General features: G+C 31.5%; 2 protein-coding genes and 1 pseudogene across 2 annotated transcripts; 1 reads left to right on the top strand and 2 right to left on the bottom strand.

Annotated features, from left to right (window-relative positions):
- Positions 1-1,710: 1,710 nt before the first annotated feature.
- LOC121212323 (plasma membrane ATPase 2-like) lies at positions 1,711-4,644 on the bottom strand (annotated as a pseudogene).
- Positions 4,645-6,229: 1,585 nt separating this feature from the next.
- LOC107894864 (uncharacterized) lies at positions 6,230-6,832 on the bottom strand. Its single transcript, XM_016820053.2, has one exon. It carries the CDS (start codon positions 6,830-6,832, stop codon positions 6,230-6,232), a length of 603 nt encoding a protein of 200 aa, XP_016675542.1.
- An 11,944-nt stretch (positions 6,833-18,776) lies between these two features.
- Positions 18,777-21,216, top strand: LOC107893733 (subtilisin-like protease SBT3.17). The gene is made up of 2 exons (XM_041086080.1): positions 18,777-19,326; positions 20,932-21,216. Exons 1-2 carry the CDS (start codon positions 19,011-19,013, stop codon positions 21,003-21,005), a joined length of 390 nt encoding a protein of 129 aa, XP_040942014.1. The 5' UTR covers positions 18,777-19,010; the 3' UTR covers positions 21,006-21,216.
- The last annotated feature ends 3,675 nt before the right edge of the window (positions 21,217-24,891 follow it).

Consider the following 24,891-nt stretch of genomic DNA (forward strand, 5'->3'; position numbering starts at 1 on the left):
CAGAAACTAACCAGTCACACCTGGCCTTCTGTCGCCATAAAAGCTCCTCATAATGTAACATTGACTCCAGCTCTTCTCGGATTTCCAACTCAACTTGATTTTAAAAAGTCGAGGTTCTTCGATCAATCGCCTTTGAACATTACCCAGCTTTTTCTTTAAAAGATTCTTCTGATGCGTAATGTGACCATATACGTCCTTATTCCATAATTTCATTTGATCAATGAAAGTAGCATGTGTAGTCGACATATCCCCCAGAAACTCTCAATTATTTTTAACAAAATTTGAAAATTCCAGATGCTCAACCCAACCGACCAAAAAACGAAAAGGCCTCCTTAAAAAAGGCTGAACATCAAGCATAAGAGTTAATTTAAGGGGTTTGTGTTCTGATTTGAGGTTTTGTAAATGTAGGACTTTTGACAAAGGAAACTTAAGGCTCTAAACATCATTACAAATCACTCTATCCAGTCTCTCAAAAACTCCCCCTCTATTCTAAGTAAAATTTGGACCACTAAACCCCAAGCCATGCCGCCCCATGGAATCCATGAACTCATTAAAGAGAGCACATCCTTTCCCAATAACTCGACCATCTCTTTTTTCATAAGAAGCAAGAATAGCATTAAAATCTCCAATTGCTAACCATTGAGTCCCATCCACCGGCACAGTATATTTAAGAGCTTCTCATAATTGCTTCTGTTTTTTACCATTAGGACTACCATACACAAAAGTGACCAAAACCGATTACCAATAAGAATTTCAAAAAATTTTGAGTAAAATAAATTGGGAATGATTACCCAAAATATTAATAGAAATATTATCTTTCCATCCTATCCAAATTCCACTAGAGAAACCCACAGCTTCCACATAATACGAAAAATCAAAATCGAGCTTAACAATAATAGAATCAGCTTTGACACCACTTACCCTTGTTTCTAAAAAGCCAACCAAATCAGGCTTATGCTCCCTATTATACTCCCAAAAAACACGAGGAAATTTCAAACTAGCACAACCTTGACAATTCCAGTAAAAAATAGCAAAATTCATATTTAAAATAAAAATTAAAAATAACAAAATTAAAAATACCACCATATTATGTAGATATGGATCCAAGTCCACCAATCTATCCATCAGCATTACCGCCAATTTCATCTGCTCCTAGCCCAACTTGCTAATTGATGATAGCTATGGAGCTTATAGCTTTTGTCAAAGGAAATCAAGAAATTCCAGTGTTTTTTCATCTACCTCCATTTTCCTTGAACGTGTGATTAAGAGAAGCTCCACCACAATTATTACCAACTTTATTCTCAAAACCACGCCCTCTGGAAATAGAAAAAGATTTATTAGTATTAACCAAAATATTTTTCTTATTACCTTTGAGCGATTTTGACACATTATTTTCATTAATAATAACATTCGAATGTTGATTTGGGTTTAAAAGATTCGCATCCAATTTGACCATTGATTTGGGTCTAAAAGATTCGCATCCAATTTGACCATAGATTCACTAGGGCCTTCGAACATGGGATTATTGAAAACCAAATTATTCCCCGCATTTTCTAAAGAAACCGATTGCACTTCCCCAAGTTTCTGTTTTGATAAATCATTAGAAGACATCCCACCAAAACATTGTTTATCCAAAATAATATTTTGTCCATTCAAAAATGTGTTGTCCATTCCACTAAGAGTTAACCCATCAGACGCTAAAGGATCAGCCTATCCAGGCATTTCCTCTCCTGGCCCACCAAGCTTCTCATTCGACGACCCACTTGTCCGTGCATCACCCACCTTTGTTTGTGCTAAACCTATAGACTGAAGGAGAGAATAGATTTAGAAATGGAAAATTTATTTTTCAAGTCCTTATCCTTTTGGGGAAACCCATCTGACCCCACAAGCCTTTTCCCTAACGATTTAAAACTAATATCCCTCTTAATCTAACCCATCCCAATAATTCCTGACCTGCTAGAACTTGAGCCCAAAATAGGCCCGAAGACCTAAAGCCTGCCTCAGCCCCACGGTCCACTCCATCAACATAGCCAAAAACCCCTTTAGTATTAACCCTAGGTTCATTACATTTTTTTTCCTACAGCCACACGACCATCTTCATTGTCCCCCAAAAAACCCCATTAAAAGTATCATGTTTGTAAAATAAAATATCAAAATAGTATCATGTTTGTAAAATAAAAGGTTAACATATTTATTTAATAATTAAGTCACAGGTAGAGTAATAACTTAAAAAAACTCTCATCAATATTGAGATGTCGACTAACTTATGACACCAACTTAATAAATGGCGGTATCAATATACAAACGATATTAGGGGTGAGCAAAATCTAATTTGATTTGAAAAACTCGATAAAAAATTCAAATTTTGAATTAAATAGTTTGAATTATTTAAGTTAATCAAGTTATTCGGATCAACTCGAATAAAAAATTAACTTTTCGGTTTAACTAGAATATGAATTACACAATTCGAGTTATCTAAAAATCCGAGTAAGAAAAGACAAAACTACGGCGTTTTGATCAATGTTTACTTTTTTAAAAGTTAAAATTCAAAATAATTAAGTTAAAAGGTAAAACTACATCGTTTTGATAAATGTTTATCTATTAAGTTAAAAGGCAAAATCATTATATTGTTTATGTAGTTAAATAATATTGTACTTTATCTACTAGTTAAATAATCGATCCATCTAAATACAACATTAAGTATAAATAATAGGATTCGTTAACTCGACTCGATTTGACTCAAAATTTTTTGACTCGATTCGATTCGATTCGATTCGGAAAATATTCAAATTGAGTTTGGTTGCTAAAATAGGATTTGTCAACTCGACTAACTCAAAAATTTTTTACTCGATTTGACTCGACTAGATTGAATACTCACCCCTAAACGATGTAGGTGAAAATTTTGTGTAATAAATTTAAAATGTACAAAAATGATCAAAACAAAGCTTAGTAGGAATGATAAAGTTAAGATTTTATAAATGTTAGTAGCATAGGTTTAAATCTCATTATTTGTAAGAATTTTATTGACTTTATTTAAAAATAATATAAAAAATACTCTCGTAAGAATATAATTTATTTTAAATATGTAAATATTTTTTAATTTTTTTTAATTAAAGTTATAAAATAGTCACTAACGTTATAAAAAAGTGACAAAATAGTCACTGATTAACAGTTTCTGTTAGGGTGTTAACGGGATGCTGACATGGCAAGCTAACCAGCTAATGTGGCAAGTTAACTTGCCACGTTGGTGAAGCGGCTGATGGGTCTTGGTTTAGGGTGGGTTTAGGGGGAAAATTGAAGGGTTATGGGTTTAGTGGTAAAAAATTAGAAATAGATTAGGATTAAGGGTTTGGGGTTTAGGGTTTAGGGTTTCATAGCTCAGTATGGCAATGCTCAAATCCATGAAAGGCGAGAAATCGAATTTCCAAATAAGAGCAAGAAACATAAATCCCAACACAATTTGGATAGTAATGGAGACAACATATAGTTTTTCATTCTTTGAAAAATGGCTCTGCTTGTTAGAACAACACTAACAATGACACTAAGCCTTGGTTCTATTAGCACTATATCCGATGTACCACGCTACATCAGTTGCATCATCCACTGCAATTCCAGGATGAATCAAGATAATTTTGAATCAGAGTTCTAGAGTCCTTCTTAAGCGCAGGTGCATCATTCACACCATCTCCAGTCATGCCACAAATATGAATCATTTGTTGTAACCTTATTACAATCTCATATTTGTGCTCATGGGAACCACTGAGCCTGTGACCAATTTCTTTGCCAATGACTAGTTCATCACTAGTGATCACCTTGACATCGACACCAAGATTTAGAGCCATATGAATTGTCTCCGCACTAAAAGCCTTGAAGGATCGAGCAAAGGGAGTATATCTACAAACTCCCATGCTTCTCCTTGAGCAACCTTGTGTTTTTCTTGCACAGTTTATCTAACCATATTAAGAGAGCCAAGTTCTCAATCTGCTCTGGCCTCTTTGGGATCACCTAGCATTCCAACAACACAAGCAACAATAGCATCTTGATTCCCAACCCAACTAAGCATATACAAAAGTTTCCCAACCTAACCTAACTGTTTTGGAGAAAGTATTTTCTTAGATTCTGTTTTTTTTAACGCCTCTGTTTCTTTGTTATCAACAATCAACCACATTAGTTTTTGGGAACAATTTGGGAAGGGAAAAGCTTTGCAGAACTGTTAATTTTTTTTCATATTTGTTGATTTCTTGGCCAATGTTCTTAGTGTTCTTCGTCCAAAGCAGATAATTGGGTGATTAACTTCGCTTCTAAATTGCCATAGCAGAAAAAAAGTCCTAGTATAGTTCTTTGAAAAGAGAATCTTGTTGGTGGCTGAGTGAATGAGAGGGTGAAAGGAAATGAGTGAGGAGCTTGAGGTTGAATATAAGATACAATGAATAAAGGGCCACTGGGTCTACGTACAGGGCATCTCCATTTTTCCTCTTCTCTTTTTTCTTTTTCTTCTTCTCCTCCTTTTCTTCTTCTTCTTTTTCTTTTTCTCTAACCCTAAAATAGAGCTGGTAAGGTTGTTAAAGTGAGAGTAACCAGCCAGCTGGACGCTTTTTTGACACCAATGACGCCGTCACCTGCCATGTCACTTTGCCGTGACATCTGTGACGGAAAACGGAAAAAATGACTGTTTTGTAACTTTTCAAAAGTTGAGTGACTGAAATGAAACCTAGGTGACTGTTTCGTCAGCTACCCCAAAGTTGAGTGACTGTTGGTGTAATTTACCCTAAATTTAAAATGTACAAAAATGATCAAAACAAAGCTTAGTAGGAATGATAAAGTTAAGATTTTATAAATGTTAGTAGCATATGTTTAAATCTCATTATTTGTAAGATTTTTATTGATTTTATTTAAAAATAATATAAAAAATACTCTCGTAAGAATATAATTTATTTTAAATATGCAAAGATATTTTAATAATTTTTAATTAAATTAGTGTTCGGTTGACTAATAACACTAACTTAATTAGAATTTAGATAATAGTAGAGATAAAACAATGTTGCAACCACGTAGGATCAAATGTCATTTTAATAATTAATTAAATACACTGATGATGAAATTTTAATTTAATCTTATAAAAATATATTTAAGTTTAATTTTTGTTTTGAGTTAATATTTTTCTGGAAATAAAAAATTACTAGTTAAATTTATTTAAGACTACAAGTTGTTTTACTTATCTATTACAATTCTTTTTTGTTATTTACTAAAACGTGTATGAAAAATTTTATTTTTTTTATTGTCCCAATCAACTTATTTAATTAGTTAAGTTAATTTTCATGGTTGTCGACTTTCATCCTATAAATATCCCTTCTTTTTCTTTCCACTCAAAATTCAATTAATCTTTCATTCTTAAAAAAAAAGTTATTTTTTACTATTTTATTGGTAAATTTAAAGTTGTTTCACTTTTGAAATTAGAATCGTGATTTTGCTCGTGATAAGTTAGGATTTTTATGTAATATTAAATTCTTTTTAATTGAATGATTTTGTATGGCATTCTTAATATCTTGACTAAATAATAATTTTTAGAGGTTGATTAATGTAAATTCTTAAAAAAATTAAGATAAATTATTTTTATAATTTTAAATTTCTTGAATATTTATTAGAAAATTAATATTTTTGTCTAAAATTTATTATTACTAGTGTGATTGTAAATCTTGTGTTTGATATATGACATATATTAATTATTATTTTAATAAGTCTTACATTTAATCATATTATGCAAATTTTTAAATAGTTAAATTTCTTAAAATTTGATCTAAAATCAAAATTGACTGGCTTCGCAACGTAGTGTAAGATTTGCAGCAGTGGGAGTGGCAGATGATATGAAAAAGAAGGTGATAGATACAGAAACACACAGGTCAAGTTTAGCAAATGTAAAAAAAAAAAGAATAAAAGAAAGAATGAAAAATGGTGAATTAAGATGGATCAGCCTTTGTCTACGGTGGTCCAGTGGAGCTCTGCATATCACCCACATGGAGTAATGTAATCTTCACTCATATTCTCATTAAACATCACATGCAACTTTACTAATGATTTTCAGTCTCGAAGACATGCATCATCATTTTTCTCCTCATATTGCATACAAAAATACAAAGAACAATAATAAATTAAAAAACAAATGTTTTAACAGCATCATCGGAATTAACCCCCTCAAGTGATAAAGAATTAATGGGGTGTTGCGGAGCAGTTAACGAGAGCGACGATTGATTAGGCCATACTTAGCTGTTCCTGTTCTGCTGCTACGCCTTGGAAGATAGACTATTGATTCTGAAACTGCACATGTTCTTTTACAACAAGTGTAAAGATTAATGAACCCGAACCTGTCACTGATACTCCTTGTAATCTTAGCTCCACTCCTGAATTTGCTTGATGATCGTTCATCATCATCTTCATCATCCTTGGAACATTCCACCAACGCTGTGAAAAATGGGTCCTTTCGGAAACTCTCCGCGACGGCGGTGGAAGTGGAAGTGGAAGAGGAAGATTTCTTTCGGTTGAATGAAGCTTCCTTGGAGGTTGGTGGTGGCAATGGCAGCAACTTGATGGAATCTTTCTTCTTGTGGCTTTGTAGCATCTTAGGGATCCCTGGTAAACGTTCCCATGAAAATGGTACTCCTGAATATCGGACCGGAGTCACCGGACTGAGAGGGGAATCGTTTTTATAATACGAAGATCCAAATGAAGATGGCAACGATGACGACGATGAAGAAAAGGAAGGTGTTCGCAGGGAGGAAGAGTATTTGGTGTCAAGTTGTTTGGGTGACATTTGGTCACAGCATGAAGAACCCATTGCTATACACAAATAATAAAAGGAGGGGCCAGGGGAGACCTATTTGTGTTCTTATATGGTCTACTTTGATTTTCTTTTTCCTTTTTTTTTTTTAATCTGACATTTGCAATTGCATATATATAGAGAGAGAGATAATTCATTTTTGGGGGGTAATATTTATAAAGAAAAAGATATTATTAATTAACTAAAAGAACGACCCATGGCAATAGGCAAGGCATTGATGGGAAAGGGTAAGGAAAGGAAAATGACTGAACATAGGTATAGAATGGGAATTAAATTGGGGGTGGTAGTCATAAACCCTACTTTTTGGGTATTGGAAAGTGGTTGTTCACGGGCTGACCCGAATAATGGACCCTAACCCGGTAATGTTGAATCAATCTTAGCAGTGTTTTTATTGTTATTTATTGAACGACTAACCCATTCAAGAAATAGTTCTATATATTCATTTTTCTTTCGGGGTCCCAACATTCTGCTAGATTAAATCAAATAATGAAATTTATATTATTTCTTTTTCTGTAAAAACACTATGGAGGCACTTACTTATATTAAAAGCTAAATTTCATTTTACTCTATTTACTTAAAAAATAAATAAATAAATTAATTCTTATACATTAGATCAATGAGAAAACGAGTTCTTCTATTAAAAATTCCATCAAATTCTACTATTAAAAATTACTCCTTCTGAGGTACACATAGCACGCATTGTGTAACTGTTTGATTATTTTGTCAGCGACGTTAAGTTTTAACAATAAATATTGATGAAATTTTTTAACATAAAATACTAGTTTGCTCTTTAATATAATGTAAAGGGACTAACTTGCTCATTTTTTTAGTTAAGGAACTAAAAGCAATTTAACTTCCAATATAGAAGCCTCCATTATGCTTTTACATTTCTTTCTCTTTGTTTAAACTTAATTGGAGATTATTTCTTTCTCTTTGGTTTTGATAAAATATTTTTATTTGGTATATATTTAGATATTTTTATTCTATATTATCTAAATGTTTTTTCCCTTAAATAAGAAGATAAAAGTGTTTTAGTCCATTCAAACTCACATCCTCCTACACAGTAACAATGTCAATACCAATTAAGCTAAAACACAGTTAGCAAATGAAAAACATATTTAGATGTAAAAAAAAACAAATTTAAATATTCAATTTTCAAATCTACAGTGAATACATCTTTAGATAATATATAAATATTCCAAATTATATGATTATTTAGAAATTTTAATATATTATATATGATAAATACATATATTATACCCCAAATTCTAATAACATAAAAGTAAATTCAACATTAAACAAAAAATTAACCTTTAAGTTATATATATATATATGTAGTTCGGGTGTATCCCAGATAAAAGTTGTATAAATCCAGCTTTACATAACTTGGCAATACATTAGCATTAATTGTAAGTGGTTGAATTAAAGTGCAATATTTTATGTCTAACATCACATAATTAATACCTTAATCTTTTGCTGATAGATTCTGCAATCAAATTGTTCGTTATTTTTCTTCTGTGTGCCATTTATTTCATTCAAAACATCGGGTTTTCAATTTCTTATATACAACTTATTGATTCTTTTCAAATAAGATCATATCGAAATGAGGTGTGTGTGAAAAACAACAGTGATGCATGTGAGTCAGCTGAAGCACTTTTAATGCACGAATGAAAATTGCTATCAATTTAGCAACATGGCGTGTTCAGACTTAAATGGTGACTTTTCTCTTTTCCTTTTTCTTAAATTACATTTAATGTCTCAAATTTTCTAGTTTTTTTACATTTCAAATCATAACTTTAATCTTTTTTTTTTTGCAATGATTGGTATTTGATTTTATATTATAAGGAGCTTTTAATATATTTTTTTATAATTAATAATATATTTTCGACATTTATTTGGAAGAGTGATTAAAATTGTAAAACACGATAATTAAATCTTTTTTTTTATTTAGAAAATCGTCCATCTTTATTCTCAATATTATAATTTCTTGATTCAACTTCACCTTCCTAAGGTTATGGAATTCAATATATTCTAATTTCCACATGAATGTAATGTGTGCAATTCCTTTCCCTCCAAACAAATAGAATGACTAACCTTTTAGATGAGTGGTAGCCCATAAGAATTCCTTTGTCCAATTGTACGTAAGTCCAGAATTTGGTCCCAAAGGTGTCTAGGAAAAAGTGCATGTGAAAAATTATGGTCTAGATTTGATAAATTATACAGCTTTGCGAAGAAGTTGCTAAGAGTTTTCTTGTCCTATATTCTCAGCGTTTTTGATTAACATATGCAACTGGATTGCTTCACCGTAGTACCTTCATCAGCAGTTATAAGAATATCCCAAGTTTCCTTAGTAGTTTTACGCTTAGATATTCTCTTAAATTCTTGACTATTCACGTCACAGAATATAACATATAGAGTTTTAGAATTCGCATTTACAAGATGCTATTCATCAGTGGCCATTCCAATTTAAAGTTTGGAGTTCTTCGTGTTGCAATTTGAATAACAAGTGGTTCCCTAGTCATAATAGCACGCCATGTTTTCTCATCCATGAATTTGATGAAGGCTTTTTATCTAGCTTTCCCTTAAGAGTAGTTGCAACTGTCCACCATAAGAGGATGAGACTGTTGGAAAAAATCTGGTTCAAAAACAGTTTTTTGACATAATGGAAAATAAAAAAATTGAAAATCGAGCTGGTTTGGATATTTATAGAAATAAACCCTTTACTGAAATCACACATGTATTTTTGGCTAAACAAATCCTTATCGTTCATGGCTTTCAACCGAACGGCTTTCCCCACTATTCACTTCAAGTGTGGGCTTTAACGATCCGATTCAAACACAAAACTAGAAATATAGTTTTCTTTACTTTTAGTGTGAAAGAAAAAAATCTCTCTCCATAGGGACCAATAGAATTCTTATTTTGAAGAATAGAATTAACACTTAGAGAATACACTTTCACTATTTTCGGGCCGAAAAACAATATCTCAAAAATCGTTTTTAGCCCTACCAATGCCATCTATTTATAGGGAGAAAAAGTGAACTTATTGAATTGTAGAAGTCTATTTCAAATAGAAAAAAAAAACTCCTAGTCTAACTAGAAGTATAGGGGGCAGAAACCCTGGTTAATTAAATTAGGATTTGTCGTCCCTTTCTTTAAACATGAGGGACTTTTGGGCCTCTCCTATATCAGGTCCAATTACAAGCACTTCTTGGACTTTTAACCCATTACTTATAATTTGATCCAACCCGATATTTGTTTTTTTTATTTCCCAAAATAAAATATATGTTTTAACCCAATGCTTTATAATTCGACCCAACCCGATACTTAGTGTCTATAAATTAAGCTCTTTTCATCAAAAATTCCATATTCTTTTGAAAAGACAAAACTCTCTCAAATTTCTTCATCGATTATCTTGTTGTCAAGTTTCTACAAAAACAAGAACCCAAAACTTAGCTCTTAGAATTTAAGTTAAGATTCTTGTAACATCCCGCCCGAAAAAGCCTTAAGTGTTCGAATAATGTATGTAGAAGTAAGACGTATAAAGTAAGTCCAAAGTAGGAAGGTAATAAATTCGACTAGGTATAAGAATTCCTTGGGTATGCCTTTAGGCGAAGTCTGCATTAGGCGAGCTTGGTGGTTTGGTGGACTTTTTTTAAGAGTATATGCCACCTTAGTTGTTAGACAAAACATTAAGCCCTTAATGTTAAGACCTTATTTTGAAAGAATTGTATGCTTAATTATTATTTTATTATCCTAGTTGAACAATCTAGTTAGACAAATGAGATTTTGGTTAATATAGAACTAAGTTTCTGTAACCTGTCAGACCCGCATTTATGAAGAGAGAGAAGTGCTTGGTTACTAGGAATGAGGGGTTTGGAGGGAAATCAAACTTATCCACTAAGTTTTTCCTTTCGTGTATATTTGTATAAAACAAGCATTGGCTAATTGAGCATGTTTTATGCTTTATTTGGAAACCACATTTTCTTTTCAAGCTTGTTTTGCAAATTTTCTCTCGAAAAACTCTAGACTTAGAATTTGCTTGAAGACTTGGGTTCGCTATACTCCGCCAACTCTACTATCGTTTGGTACCTAGTAAATGTCGATGAAACTCAAGTTATTTTCATGGTCATTTACAAGAATTTAGGGTTTTATGTTTTAGGGTCAATTTAAGGTGTAAGAGAGGAAACTTCTAGATTCTGGGTTTCCTGTTAATATTCATATTTAACTTGTTTAGTTTTTCTGGTAAAATAATCTGACAAGTTAACTCTTCATATTATAGCTTAAGAAACTCTTAAAAACCCTCATGATAAGTGCAAGAGTCCTGTTTTCTGATCTTGCTGCAATTTTTGATGAATTCCTTCTTGCTTCCGTGTGTATGTATTATGTTTCCATTTTTTTCGATTGAGGAGCACTATTATCCCATGAGATGATATGTTTGTATATGAGTAATAAAAAGTATGTGGTTATAAGTCTGAGCTAGTTGTTTGTGTAAATGGAGTAAGGGCCTTTCTTCGTGCTTAAACAATCACCCATTGTTTCTAGAATGAACAATGTGAACTGAGCTATGAAAATGAAATCATGGTGGTGCCTTCAATAAAATGAGCATTGAACTGGCAGATCGCGATACATGAAAAGGAATCATGTATCCTCGGGTAGAGCACATGTTAATGCTAACCAGATTGGTAAATCGTGATGAAAAAAATGAAATAAATACTAAGGCTTGATCATGGACTTGGGTGTGGCTAGCACAAAGAAGGATGTCTGCATGGTTGCATGGGCATGGGTATGCGCCAAGGGAATAGTATCTTTAGTAAAGTCTACTTGTGAATGGTACTCGTCAACGGGCAAATTGTATGATTTGCTGAGTTGGAAAGGTTTATTGGTATTATCTATTTAGCTATTGATATGTTTTGCTCTGGAACTCACTAAGTTCTTTGAACTTATTTAGTTACCTTTCCTTCTCAAGATCGCTAATGAAGTAAAGGCCTTTTCGAAGACTACGCTAGAGGACATCTATTCCGTGAGATTTCTAATTATTTTGTATTATGCATAGCATGAGGTGGTGTCAAGATGGTGTCATTCAAAGACTGAATTTTTGTATTTGAAAGCTACTCTTTTGAAACCGTTAGTTCAATGACACCTAAACGAAGTGATTATGTTTTCTTACAAAGTAACAAACTATTTATGTTGAATGATTAATGTCAGTCTAATTGTATGTGTATGTATACGACACTGTAGTCAGACATGGGTTACACCAAACATGGTTTTTAGGGCTTCCGACAGAACCTCCTTATTTTTTTTATTTTCCTTGGAAATGTATAACCTTATTTATCTTTAACTTCGTAAATGATGTACAAAATCACATTTGTTTGAATTGTATTTTCCAAGAAGACCACGCCTTTACAAATTTAAGGATCAAGTTTGGGGCATTACAACTCTGTTTCTCGATTGTGTTGATATTTAAAAGTAATTAAAAAAAAGGTTCACAACATATGAAACTAAGTTTACCAAAAGAATAGCATTTATGAACCTAGATTCGCTTGTGTTAATGTATTAGTTTTAATATGTTTTGTCTGTTAATGAATATCTATCTAACAGTTGATGCATAGGGAATATTTTGCATTTCCTAAATTTCAAGGTTTCTTTTAAGGCATTGAGTAAGATTAAATTTGTCTTCTTTAGTAACGGGGTGTTACTTGGTCTATAACCTTGCATGTCAAATCTTTTGAGTACTTTATCAATATAGCTCTTTTGTGACAATCCAATAATATCCTAAGATCGGTCTCGATGTATCTGAATTCCTAAAACAAAGTATACATCCGAAAGATATTTCATCTCAAAATGTTTAGATAAAAAGCTCTTAGTTTCGTGCAATAAATCTATATCATTAGTGGCAAGCAACACGTCATCGACATATAGAACCAATAATATATACTTACTCCTATTGAATTTGTAATACACACAATCATCAACTATATTTATCTCAAAACTGAACAAGATAGTTACTTGATGAAACTTGTAATACATTGTAATACCATTTATAGGAAACTTATTTGAATCCATAGATGGATTTTGTTAATCTGCAAACCATATTCTTTAGGTTTCCCAACTCAAAGGTTTTTGGTTGCACCAATAAATTATTTCTTCAATATCTCCATTGAGAAATATAGTCTTAACATCCATCTGATGTAAATTAAGATCAAAATAAGCAACAAACGCCATTATTTTCCTAAAAGAGTCTTTCGATGAAACTGAAGAGAAAGTCTTTGTAAAATCAATGCATTCTTTTTTAGTATATCCTTTAGTTACAAGACGTGCCTTATATATCTCCACATTACCATTTGCATCCCTCTTGGTTTTAAATATCCATTTACAACCAATTGGATTTGCACATCCAGGTAATAGGACAAATTCCCAAACTTTTGTCTTGCATAGACTTATACTCTTTTTGCATATCACCAATCCACTTTTTAGAATTAGAACTTTTTATGGTCTGAAAAAGTTGATTGTATCATCTTGCGTCATTCTATTATCATCATAATCTTCTTGGATAAATACAACATAATCAATTAAAATATCATTTCTCCTCTTTCTCGTGGACCTCATTAATGACACTTATTCTTGAGGCTATTGAGTTTGTTCTTCTGGAACAATTACCTCATCTTGAATAAGGAGTTGTTCAACATTGTCTTGGTGAGTGTAACACTTTAAACCCGGCCTAGAAGTTTAGACCGGATCTCAAATGTTACATTGATCACCAAAAGTGATCGTAGGTAATTTTTTTTTATAAAATAAGTTATCCCAACAAACCGAATCATATAACCGCTTAAATTTATTCAGTAAAAATACAATTAACTTTGTACTAAAACCTAAATTAAATGATTGAATGAAAATTTGTAACGGAGTTTGTACCATAGTTTTAATAAAAATTTTCGGTACAAAAACTAGATAACAAGTAGAAACAAATTGATAATTTGTTTTCCCCCGAGACTGTCCGAGAACCCCGCATACTGAGCCTAGCGTCAGAATTTAAAAGAGGTACGTGAAAGGGAAACACTAAGAGGGGGTGAGCTATACGAGCTCAGTGTAAGTTCGAATCAAGACTAAGAATAGAAATATAATACCCAATTCAATTTCAAACAAGAACAGATATATATACTGGAACAAAAGGTAATTTCGAGATCAACGTCCCAATGGGACGTAGCATTTCAAACACACACCACATCATACCGTGAACACTTAGTTATATGTATTTTTAGTCAGACAGAATACAGTCAGATAATCAAGCACCCAGAATGCTTAAACAGATGCGTATGAAAAGCAGTCAAGCAATAAAACCCACCCATCCAGCCAGCACACCTCTTCGTCCTTTGATCACACCCTACAAGAGCTGATTAAGCTCATCCAACCAAAACACATCACATAAGACCTCGAAAGGCCCATTTAACCCTACACACCATGTAAAGTCATTCCGAGTTGCCTGGCAACAATGACCTACCACCCCGGGTTACCCGACAATGATGGCTTATCAAAATATAGTTACACTACCAAAACATATAACGGTACGTAGCAAAGCTGACATACGTGCTGTATAGTGTGGTAAACCGCTGTACAAACAAGCCTACCGTTGAACTACTGGATCAGATTAGAATCAGTCTCCCTTCTCTTTGCAGTCCAACCCAAAATACTTTATGCAAGTGTATGCGTGCACACAAACTCGTAGAATAGTGACACTTTAACAGACAATCAGACAAAACAGTTATGCAACTACACTCCACAGTTCAGATTCAGAATCAGACATCTCATACAACGGTCACAGATGTCGAAACTTAAACACCCTCACTAAAGCTTAGCTAAGGGTCGAGGCACACAGTTACATTTTCAGAACAAAAACACACACAAGCTAAAATTTGGTGTCTTAGGACCACACGTCTGTATGCTCTGGCCGTGTGGTAATGCTTAGGCTGTGTGGGAGGTTAAACGCCCGTATGAGGAGGGCACACAGTCGTGTGACTAAGGCACACACCCGTGTGGAGTGGCACACAGCCGTGTGACTGAAGCACACCCATGTGGACCAGGGACATGACCGTGGGAACAGGCCGTGTAACTCTCTGTCCATTTGCACTAAATTTAAGTACAAGGCTGACATGGCTGTGTGAGGGTCTCACACAACCGTGTGCCCACAAGACACGGCTGTGTGTCCAAAACACATGCCCGTGTGGGATCCCTAAATCCCAAATCAGCCACACGGCCATAAGGCCAGGCCGTGTGGCACCAAATCACTCAAACTCTAATTCCCAAACATACAAACCCGTATGCCCAAGGAACACGAATGTGTGAAAATCAACAAAATCCCCAAATCAGCCAGACGACCGTGTGGCCAGGCCGTGTGACACCCAAATCAGCCGAAAACCCTAATTCCTAAAAGCACACGGCCGTGTGCATCGGCACACGCCCTTGTGGCCATCTGTGTGGTCATGAAACCACCCTAAAAACAACCCAAAAAACATGCTTTTAGCCACGTAGCATCTCCAGCCTTCGATAATTAGAAAATATACTAAAACACACAATTTCTAAACACAAAACAGTGATACAATATCAAAATTAACAGGTTTGCGAACACCCATGCATATGATGTGGACTTTTCGTAAAGTCGAAATAATATTCACAAATAGAACAAAAGGGGATACGAAACCCACACCTGTTTTGCAATCTACGACGCTCCGACACCAACTTTGACGACGAGGAAGCGACTCTCCAAAATTCCCCAACAACCCTTTCAAAAGAAAAAAAAATAAAAAGAACCAAAAAAGAAAGAAATAGAGAGGAAACAGTGGGGAAGAATGTCTAGAAAAAAATAAAATAAATAAAAATATTATAAAAAGTAATTCCATAACAATAATAAATTATTATTATCAACTACAACCAAAACAAAATAAAAAGGCTCTCCAAAACGCGCACCCAAAGATTCGAACCCAGAACCTTAAGATACACTAACACACAATCTACCACCAAACCAGTAGGCCCATTCTGACACTTAAACACGCGACTAAACACAATAGCACGCCCTTCTCTATGACCCTAACCACAAAATCCCAAAACTTCTAACCCTAAAATTCGGGGTGTTACAGTGAGGTTCTGGATTCACTTCTTGATCAATGATAGGTATAAGAATCTGAACATTGTCAAAAGTGATAGTAGGAACTGAGTTAGAATCCAATTCCTCCTAAAAACAATGTCTCTAACCTTATTTCTCCCTCTAAACTCAACATCCTCAAAAAATGTTGTAGTTCCTGTCTCAAAATATTCCTAATTATGGGATCATATAACTCATAGCCCTTAGATCGCTCAGAATAATCAAATAAAATAATTGCTGGCTATTTTAGAGTCTAATTTCTTTTCATGTGGCCTATAAGGCCTTGCCTCAACTCGACATCTCCAAATATGAAAATGCTTTAGACTAGACTTTTGACTTGTCCAAAGCTTATAAGGTATTTTTGTAGCTACTTCAGTGGATACTCTATTCAGAATGTAAGTTGTTGTCTTTAGAGACACTAGTCAAATGAACACTTTCAGACTTATCATGTTTCAACCTTTCTTCCTCTTACACACAATGAGAAATGAGCTCATTTAGAGTCCATTTCTCCTTTTCACAGTTGTAACTAATTTTAAATTGGTTAGAGTGAGCAATAAGCAATACCAAAACTATAAGAACAAACAATTCCTTAGAAAGTTCAATCTAAGTGCCTTAATTCTTGAAGCAATATGGAACATCTCCATAATATACTCCCTCATGTTTCCTTGACCTTTATACTTCATATACATTAAAGAAGTCAGAACTTATGTCATCTCAACCTTGTCGTTTTTGGTATAGCCCACAATTCATACAATAAACCATATCATCATAATTTAACCAAATATTTGGAACCAAATGATGCTAAAAGCTAAGATTATAGAACCAAACTTAAAACTAAAATATTTAAATATGTATATAGTTGACATGAATTTACACCAAAACACCCATAAAATTGAATATATAACCATAACAAAATAATAATAATAATAACAACTTCAACGATATCCATCAAAACTTAATTTCATCAATTAAACTATAAAAGATATCTTATTGAATAATAGTTATAAACACCTATTTACACAAATTATAATCATGCATTAATCCTCAAAATAATTGATATGCATATAATATATATACACACAATTATAATAATACAAAAATAATACTGACTTGCCTTACATATTTCATGTAGACTCAAATTTATATTCATGACTAAAGACATTATCATAAAACTTCTTTATACGCACCAATACTTAAAAAAATCCATAACCATTAAATATAAAAAGAATATCAAATTATATAAAAGTCTTTATATGCACAACTAATTATGAAAATTCATAGCAACCATATTTAAAAAAAAATCTCAAATATTTTAATTTTAGTCAGGTTCCATAATGACTAAAACTTATATAAAATAATTATAGCAGAAACCAAAAGCAATCATTCGTATATATGAATTGAATTCAATGGTGAATATAATTCATCATGAATAAAGATAAAAGATGATAATTCCATATACATTCAATCACAAACAAAACATTTAAAACAAATAGTGCAAAAAAAATAAAATCTTAACAACATTCATTTATTCGATTATCAAGTGGATTAACTTTCAAAACTAATTATACAACCCAATTGGAATTCTTCAATTGTAAAAAGTTGTAAGTCTGTAACTTTAATTTAATAATGACTTTAACCAAAATTTATAAAATAATTGTGTGAAAAGAAGAGAAAGAAATCTCACAAATTAATTTTTATCAATCGATTATGAATAAATAAATAAACCTTCATCTTTCGAAGAGCATATGCAAATATTAAACTAGATTATATTTCTAAAACCTTAAAACTTTATTTAAAGAATCAAAACTCAAAAATTTATCAAGAATCTCAAAGATTCAATATAATATATAATTAAAATATCAAATCCATAAAATTAAAAAGAAAAACGAATCAATCCAAAATTAATAAAAAATCAATTCATTCTCAATAATTCAACATGAGAAAGCTCGGATGCCACTTGTTAGATTTGTAAAATAAATCTAAAATAAAACTTAATAAACTAGGATCTATCATGTCAAATAATCAAGAATAAATCAAGAACAAAACTAGATGCGGAAACGTACCTGAATCTATAAATTCCTTGAAGTTTTACCAGATCTTGGGAATTTGATCTTTCAAATTAGCACACAAGAAAATTCAGAGAATATCTGTTCTCTCTTTCCTAATGATGGAATATTAGAAAAGATATATTATTGTGTAATTTGGAGAACATAATTCTAATATTTTTAATATTGACATATTAGTTCTAATTCCTAATTAGCCCATCATTAATTAGAATTTGATTAAAACTCAATTACTAAAGTATCTACACATATTTGACCCATACTTTATTTAATAATTAAAGCCCAATAAAATTTTAATCAAATTAGATCATTTTTAATTTGAGCTAACCTATCATGATAGTAAATAATAATATGTAATTACCCTTATTATATATGTGATGTCTATATTTTCTAACAAAACAATGATGGCATGCCGCATGCAATTTAGAATTAATGTCAACATTAGCAAATATCATGCCAACAAATATTAACAAATTCTAAAAAGTTTAAATATAAAATGTTGATCTATATGTTCACTCGAATATCGATTTAGAATTCTAAATTAATTTATGAATAGATTTAACTTTCTTACACGATTCAAAATTGCACTCGAATGTAGATTTAAAATTTTAGGTTAACTCATGTATAGATTTATATTTCTTGATTCAAAACTTTTATCATAAATTTAATTTTATAATTAATAAAGTAAAATATATTACATTAATTAAAATTTATATTTGCAAAAATCAGTGGAGGTTGATACTAAGTTTGTAAAGGAAAAGAAAACAAAAATGCGTTGAGCAATCCGGAAGCGGAGTTATCTAAACAGGAAAGATGACAAGTAACTAAACAAAAAATTGGAATTTAATAATTTTCCATAAATAAAATAAATTTTAACTTAGAGGTTAAGTATAGGCAAAAAAAAAAAATCAAATCAAATCAAAATCGTGGTACCTCTAATTTAAAAGGGGAAAGGCAGAGCCAAACAATCTCCGATATGAGCATCAATATATTCCCGATTTTATTCTGTTCGATAATTGCTTTGTGTTGTTTAATCCAAATGGCTGAATCTACAGACGCAACGAAATCATCTTCGGCGGCGGCGGCGGCGGCGGGTGGGACGGATGCGGCGGTCCACATCGTTTACACCGAGAGGCCTCAGGATGAGCAGCCTGAAGCCTACCATATCCGGACCCTCTCCAACGTCCTCGGCAGCGAAGAAGCTGCTAAGGAAGCCCTGATCTACAGTTACAAGACGGCTGCCAGTGGCTTCTCCGCCAAGCTTACTCCCCAACAGGTTGCCGAAATATCAAGTACGTGCCTTTTTTAAAAAAAAAAATTCTTAGATTATTGTTGTTATGAATCACTATTTGTCTTTTGTTAAGAATTGGGATTAGCATGCAAACTTGAAAAATTGAAGTTATTATACTAAGAATCAGGATTGGCGTGTAATATTCTAAGGGTAAAGACAAGAAAAAGGAAAGTAAAACAAATAGCGAAAAGAAAATGCATCAATAACCTTTGGTTTATCCAAAATAACATGGTTTTTTAGGGTTTCTCGATAAATCATGCATTTACTTATTGTCTGAATGAATAATGTTCTATAAGTAAAATGAAGATACCAATGTGGAAATTACTCAATTTTATTCAATTTATCATGCAATCCATCGAGGAAGAATGATCTCCAGAAGAACATCCGAGTTGTTAGAATTTGAGACTTGGAACTTGAAAATTTTATCTTCGGTGATGTTGCTATCTCTTTTTGGGTTAACTAGACTAAAAACCCATGGCCAAGATTTTAAATTGGTACTCAAACTTCAATCCATTCTAATTGAGTCATCAAAATATCAATATACTATCAATTAGATTTTTCTTTCAGACTAGAAATTAGTACACGCAAATCAAATTTTAAACAAGGGTCTATTTATTGCATGGACAACTTAAATTTTGATGTGTTAAAAATAGCCCTTTTAAATTTTAACAATGCTGTTTATATTTTTCTAGTGTATTACATACAAGTTGCTCATGCAGTAGGTTCAAATATGTTTAAAATTGATCTCCATGTGAAATCTAAGCTAGAATCTAATCTCCAAAATGACGACAAGGCGAATAGAAAACTTGATTGATATGATATTGGTACTTCGAAAATTCAATTAGAACTTTTCAAAGTTCAAGGACCAATTTAAAACTTTTTTCTTTCACGGAGCATCCTCGCAAGTTGCAACAATGCAGATCTCAATGCATAACAAAAAATGCTTTTTAGTTTTCTTTTAAAGATGAGAGGAGGAAAGAATTAGTCGGTTGATGCAGGATTTTCTGAAATTAACAAATTGACTTTTTACACCACCCATCTCTTGTGAATTGCTAATGCATCTTCACTAAAAAATGTTTCCATTTCTAAATGTTTCTATCTTTCCTCCCCCTTCCTTTTTTGGTTCAACTCTTGGTTTAAGCATATTGTGATGGGATAACATGCTTGTTTTATTATATAGGCTATGGACCTTTAACTCTTTTAGGCAATGATGCTTCAATCCTTAAAAGATTTAGATTCTGTGTAGTGGGAAATATGTTTGAAGAAATTAGAAACCACTTTGCTAGATATTTGTGTTAATAGTAACAACAATCAGGTATAAGGTTGAAAGAGAATGCTTGACATCGAAATAGAAGAGGAAAAACAAATTTGGAAAGAAGAGTTAGGTATAAATGATGATACATCAATTTATTATTGTGATTTGGATGATTTCTAGGTAGGTTTTGTTGTGAGAAGGAACCATGGAAAACTGGTATAGCATCAGACTAGGCCATTTTAGTTAAATGTTGCATATACTTTTTTCTTTCCATGAACACAAAAGTTGTTCTTACATGTTACCGTGTTTGAACATTTGGTAAGTAATTTGGTTTGTAATTGTACGTGGCAGAACAACTTGGTGTTCTTCAAGTTGTCCCGAGCAGGACACTCCAGCTACATTCTGGACCAGGCAAGCTGCACTAAGGCTCAAGAAACTCTTTTACCCTACTAAAAACAAAATCCTATGGAACAATAGTCTCATTGTATAAATATGTTTGACACACTCTGTGCTATGGGGTGTGCTACATTATACTATTTGAATCTACGTTACATAGACTTATTTGCTTATAGATATAAATATGATGGGTTTAAGATAATAACAGGGTACTGAATATATCAGTACAATTTTTTCACACATTCTACAGCCATATCGTGTTGGAGCTATCTATAAAAATACATTAAGACATATTTAGAAAATGTTGCTACTCCCAAATCGGAAGATGATTTTACTATACTTGGCCCTTTACAAAGGCTTTTAGAATTTACTACATAAAACTATGCTCTGCCATAACAGCAGCTCTAAATTAGTTTTAGAGATTTTAGGGTCCAGTGTTTTTTTTAAGTCATAAACAATATTAAACAAATAACTTTTCAAATAAATTTTGAAGTTAGAAGGCGCATTTAAACCCAAAATCAAAATCAGTTTTTTCTAATTTTTGTTTTTGACAAAAGCGTTTTTAAGAGTAAAAGATAATTTTAACCCTTATAAAGTATTTTATATTGGATATTGGATATGTAAATATTTTTCTATTAAAATTTATTTTAAATATATAATATTATATATTTAAATTTTTATTAGTTATATTTTAATATTTAAAATATAGTTTATATTTTAAATTAAATTTTATAATTAATTAATATTAATTGTTTAAAAATAGTTAAAATTTATTTTTTATATATTAAAATATTAACAATAAATATTATAAATTATTTTTTATAACATTATTAAAATATTATAATATTAAATAATTTGAATATTATTTAAATGTATATTTATTATTTTATAACACTATATTTAAAATATTTTATTTCTTAAAAGCATTTTTTATAACAATATTAAATGCTTAAATTTTACACTAATTTTTTTCAAAAATGCCTTCTAAAATTATTTTTCGACGAGACTTTTTAAAAACGCATCTCAATAACAAAACAATGTTAAGGTGGCCCTTAGAATAAATTAGGTAAACTCCAATTCTCGGCTTCCTATCCACAAAGCAATTCAGATAATGTTCACCATGAAGAAAATTCCCTATTATAATAGAAAAAAAAATAGAAATTATTTTGGATGATATCTATTCAATAATATTCTGTCTTTTTAATGTAACACCAAAATAAAAAAATGCATACAAATATAATCTATAATCCATATATATAATATATAAAAAAGAGACCTTTTCAGTTGATAAAAATACCTTTTATTTTTAATTTTAAAATAGAGTTATTATTTGAATAGAATTTTAAATATAAAATATAAGAAAAATATTGTGATAATTATAGTTTGCCATTTTTAGTAAAAAAATTGACGTCAAAATATTGTGTTAATTTTTATTTTATTTTGAAAAAAATGTGTCAATTTTTATTTATGTAAAATAAAATTATTACTTAAATAGTATTCGGTAATTAGATGTATTCAATCAAATAGCATATAAAAAAAACTTACCAACAAAAAAAAGAGATTATTAGCATTAATAAATGCATATATATATATCAAAGAATGAAACATTACTTTAATGATTATTCGAATTGGTGATATTTAACCATATTCAAACACAATGGCTTTAAGGAATAATTAAATACTATCAAATTGATGACGAGGTACTATAATATTATGATATTATTTTTTAAAATTTTATATAAGTTATTTACATTACGTGAAGTAGGCACTCATAAAACCGTTCTTCTTTTTTTGGAGGGTTTATTTTAAAGAAAGTCAAATTTTAATAATTATTTTTAATCACTATTATTAAATGTATTTATCAATTAGTATAAATATATTTCCTATTTATCATGAACTATTATTATAGTTGTTGTATTTTGCTTTATCTATTTTTTTAATTTTTTAAATTAATATTATAGTTTATTTTCAAGTTCTAAATTTGTATATTTTTGAAAAAAATGAGAGAACTTATCATTGTCAATAATTAAAATCATATACTAATTAGTATATCAAAAAACATGGGCTTGTTGTTTATTATATTATTGAATTTTCCATTTTAAATATTTTTAAACAATTTTAATCAATTTCACATAAAATTTGAAATCTCCTTTAGCAATAAAATTAAAAGTTTTAATAATGAAAAGATCTTATTGATATAATCTCGATAGTTTAAGATCTAATTAAAATATATTAAAGTTTAAAAATTAATGTAAAATGAAAGTTATAATTTGAGGATATCATTTCATCGCTTTCATTCTTAAGTCTGGGATAAATTTTTTTATCTTTTAATTTTATTTGAAAAGTAAAAAAATGAAAACTTAGAGAGAAAGATAATCCTCTTTATAACAACCACTCGCTATAATAGTCAAATTTTTAGAAAAAATGATCCTTGAACTTTTATATTTTATTTTAATCTTCTAGAATAAATTTTCACTTATTAAAGTAATAATCATGATTGTGAAGTACATTCTTTATTAAATTAGTTCTCTATAATAATATATTGTCTAAAATTTTAAATAAAAGTATAATTATTTCATATAAGCAAACCTATTTATTATACTTATTAAATAAAAATAGTATTAATTAAAATATTATTTCAATAAAACATTTAAATTTTACATGAAAAAATATATTAATTCTATTTTATTAAATGAAATAATCTTAAATTAAATATATCAATTTAATAAACTATCAAGTTCCATAATTAAATATTTACTATGAATTTAAAATTTCGTAAATTTATAATTTGATTATTTAAATTTAATAATTCGTGATAAATTAATTAATTTAATATGATAACTTATATTGATTAATTAAAATTATGACTCAATAGTCCTTTCGGAAGAATGTAAAATGAAATATGCAGGAGAACAATTATGCATAAAAATGTTTGAGAACGGAGAAAGGGCAGACTTGATCGGAGATCGGAATACTAAAAAAAGTTCATTTTAAGGACTTGGACTCTGGTGTGGAAAATGATATGGTTGTGGACTCTATTCCGGCGCAGGAAATCTCTTGGAGGGACAAAGTTCTGGGTCGAGGGGCTCCTGACTCCAGTAGAGACGAGGATTTTGAATTTCTAGATGGAAATGTGGTGAGAACTACGGTTAATGGTGTTCCCCCTATCAACTTTTCCGAAAGGAGCCAACGAATTCCCTTCCCTCCGACAGGAGCCAACGAATTCCCTTCCCAGATATGGCGACCACGGTGGTTGTTAAATTACTTGGCCGGAATATTTCTTACTCTATTTTGCATAATAGGAACCACAGTCTCTAGAAGCCTTCACAACAGATTCACATAATGGATGTGGAAAATTGTTATTTCCTGATAAAATTTCAAAGTCATGACGATTATGAGAGGGTGCTTACCTAGGGTCCATGGATTGTCCTTGGCCAATATCTCACGGTTCAACCGTGGACTGCAGAGTTTAATCCTCTCCAAGCATTTCCTAGCAGCACCATCGTTTGGGTCAGATTACCGGGGTCTCTTGGGGTTCCTCTATAAGCGCCAAATATTAGAAGAAATCGGAGGTCTGATTGGGACGGTAACAAAGCTCGATTTTCAAACGGACAAAGGTTCGAGGGGAAATTTTGCAAGAATGGTCGTGTGCATTGATTTGATAAAACCTTTTGTATCTCAGATCTTGGTTAACAGGGCGGTGCAGAAGGTTGAGTTTGACGCGTTGCTATTCGTGTGTTTCTCTTGTGGAAGATTCGGGCATTCAAATGCCACGTGCGTAGAAATGGGATATTCACAAAATGCTGGCGATGGAATGAACACAGCAATGGAAAGCTTACTGGAGGTAGTCAAAGCGGTGGAGCCATTGGAGCCTTTTGGTCCCTGGATGATCGTTGAGAGGAAGTCACGGCATAA

This window comes from Gossypium hirsutum, chromosome A13 (genome assembly GCF_007990345.1).
Source record: "Gossypium hirsutum isolate 1008001.06 chromosome A13, Gossypium_hirsutum_v2.1, whole genome shotgun sequence".
NCBI classification, from domain to species: Eukaryota; Viridiplantae; Streptophyta; class Magnoliopsida; order Malvales; family Malvaceae; genus Gossypium; species Gossypium hirsutum.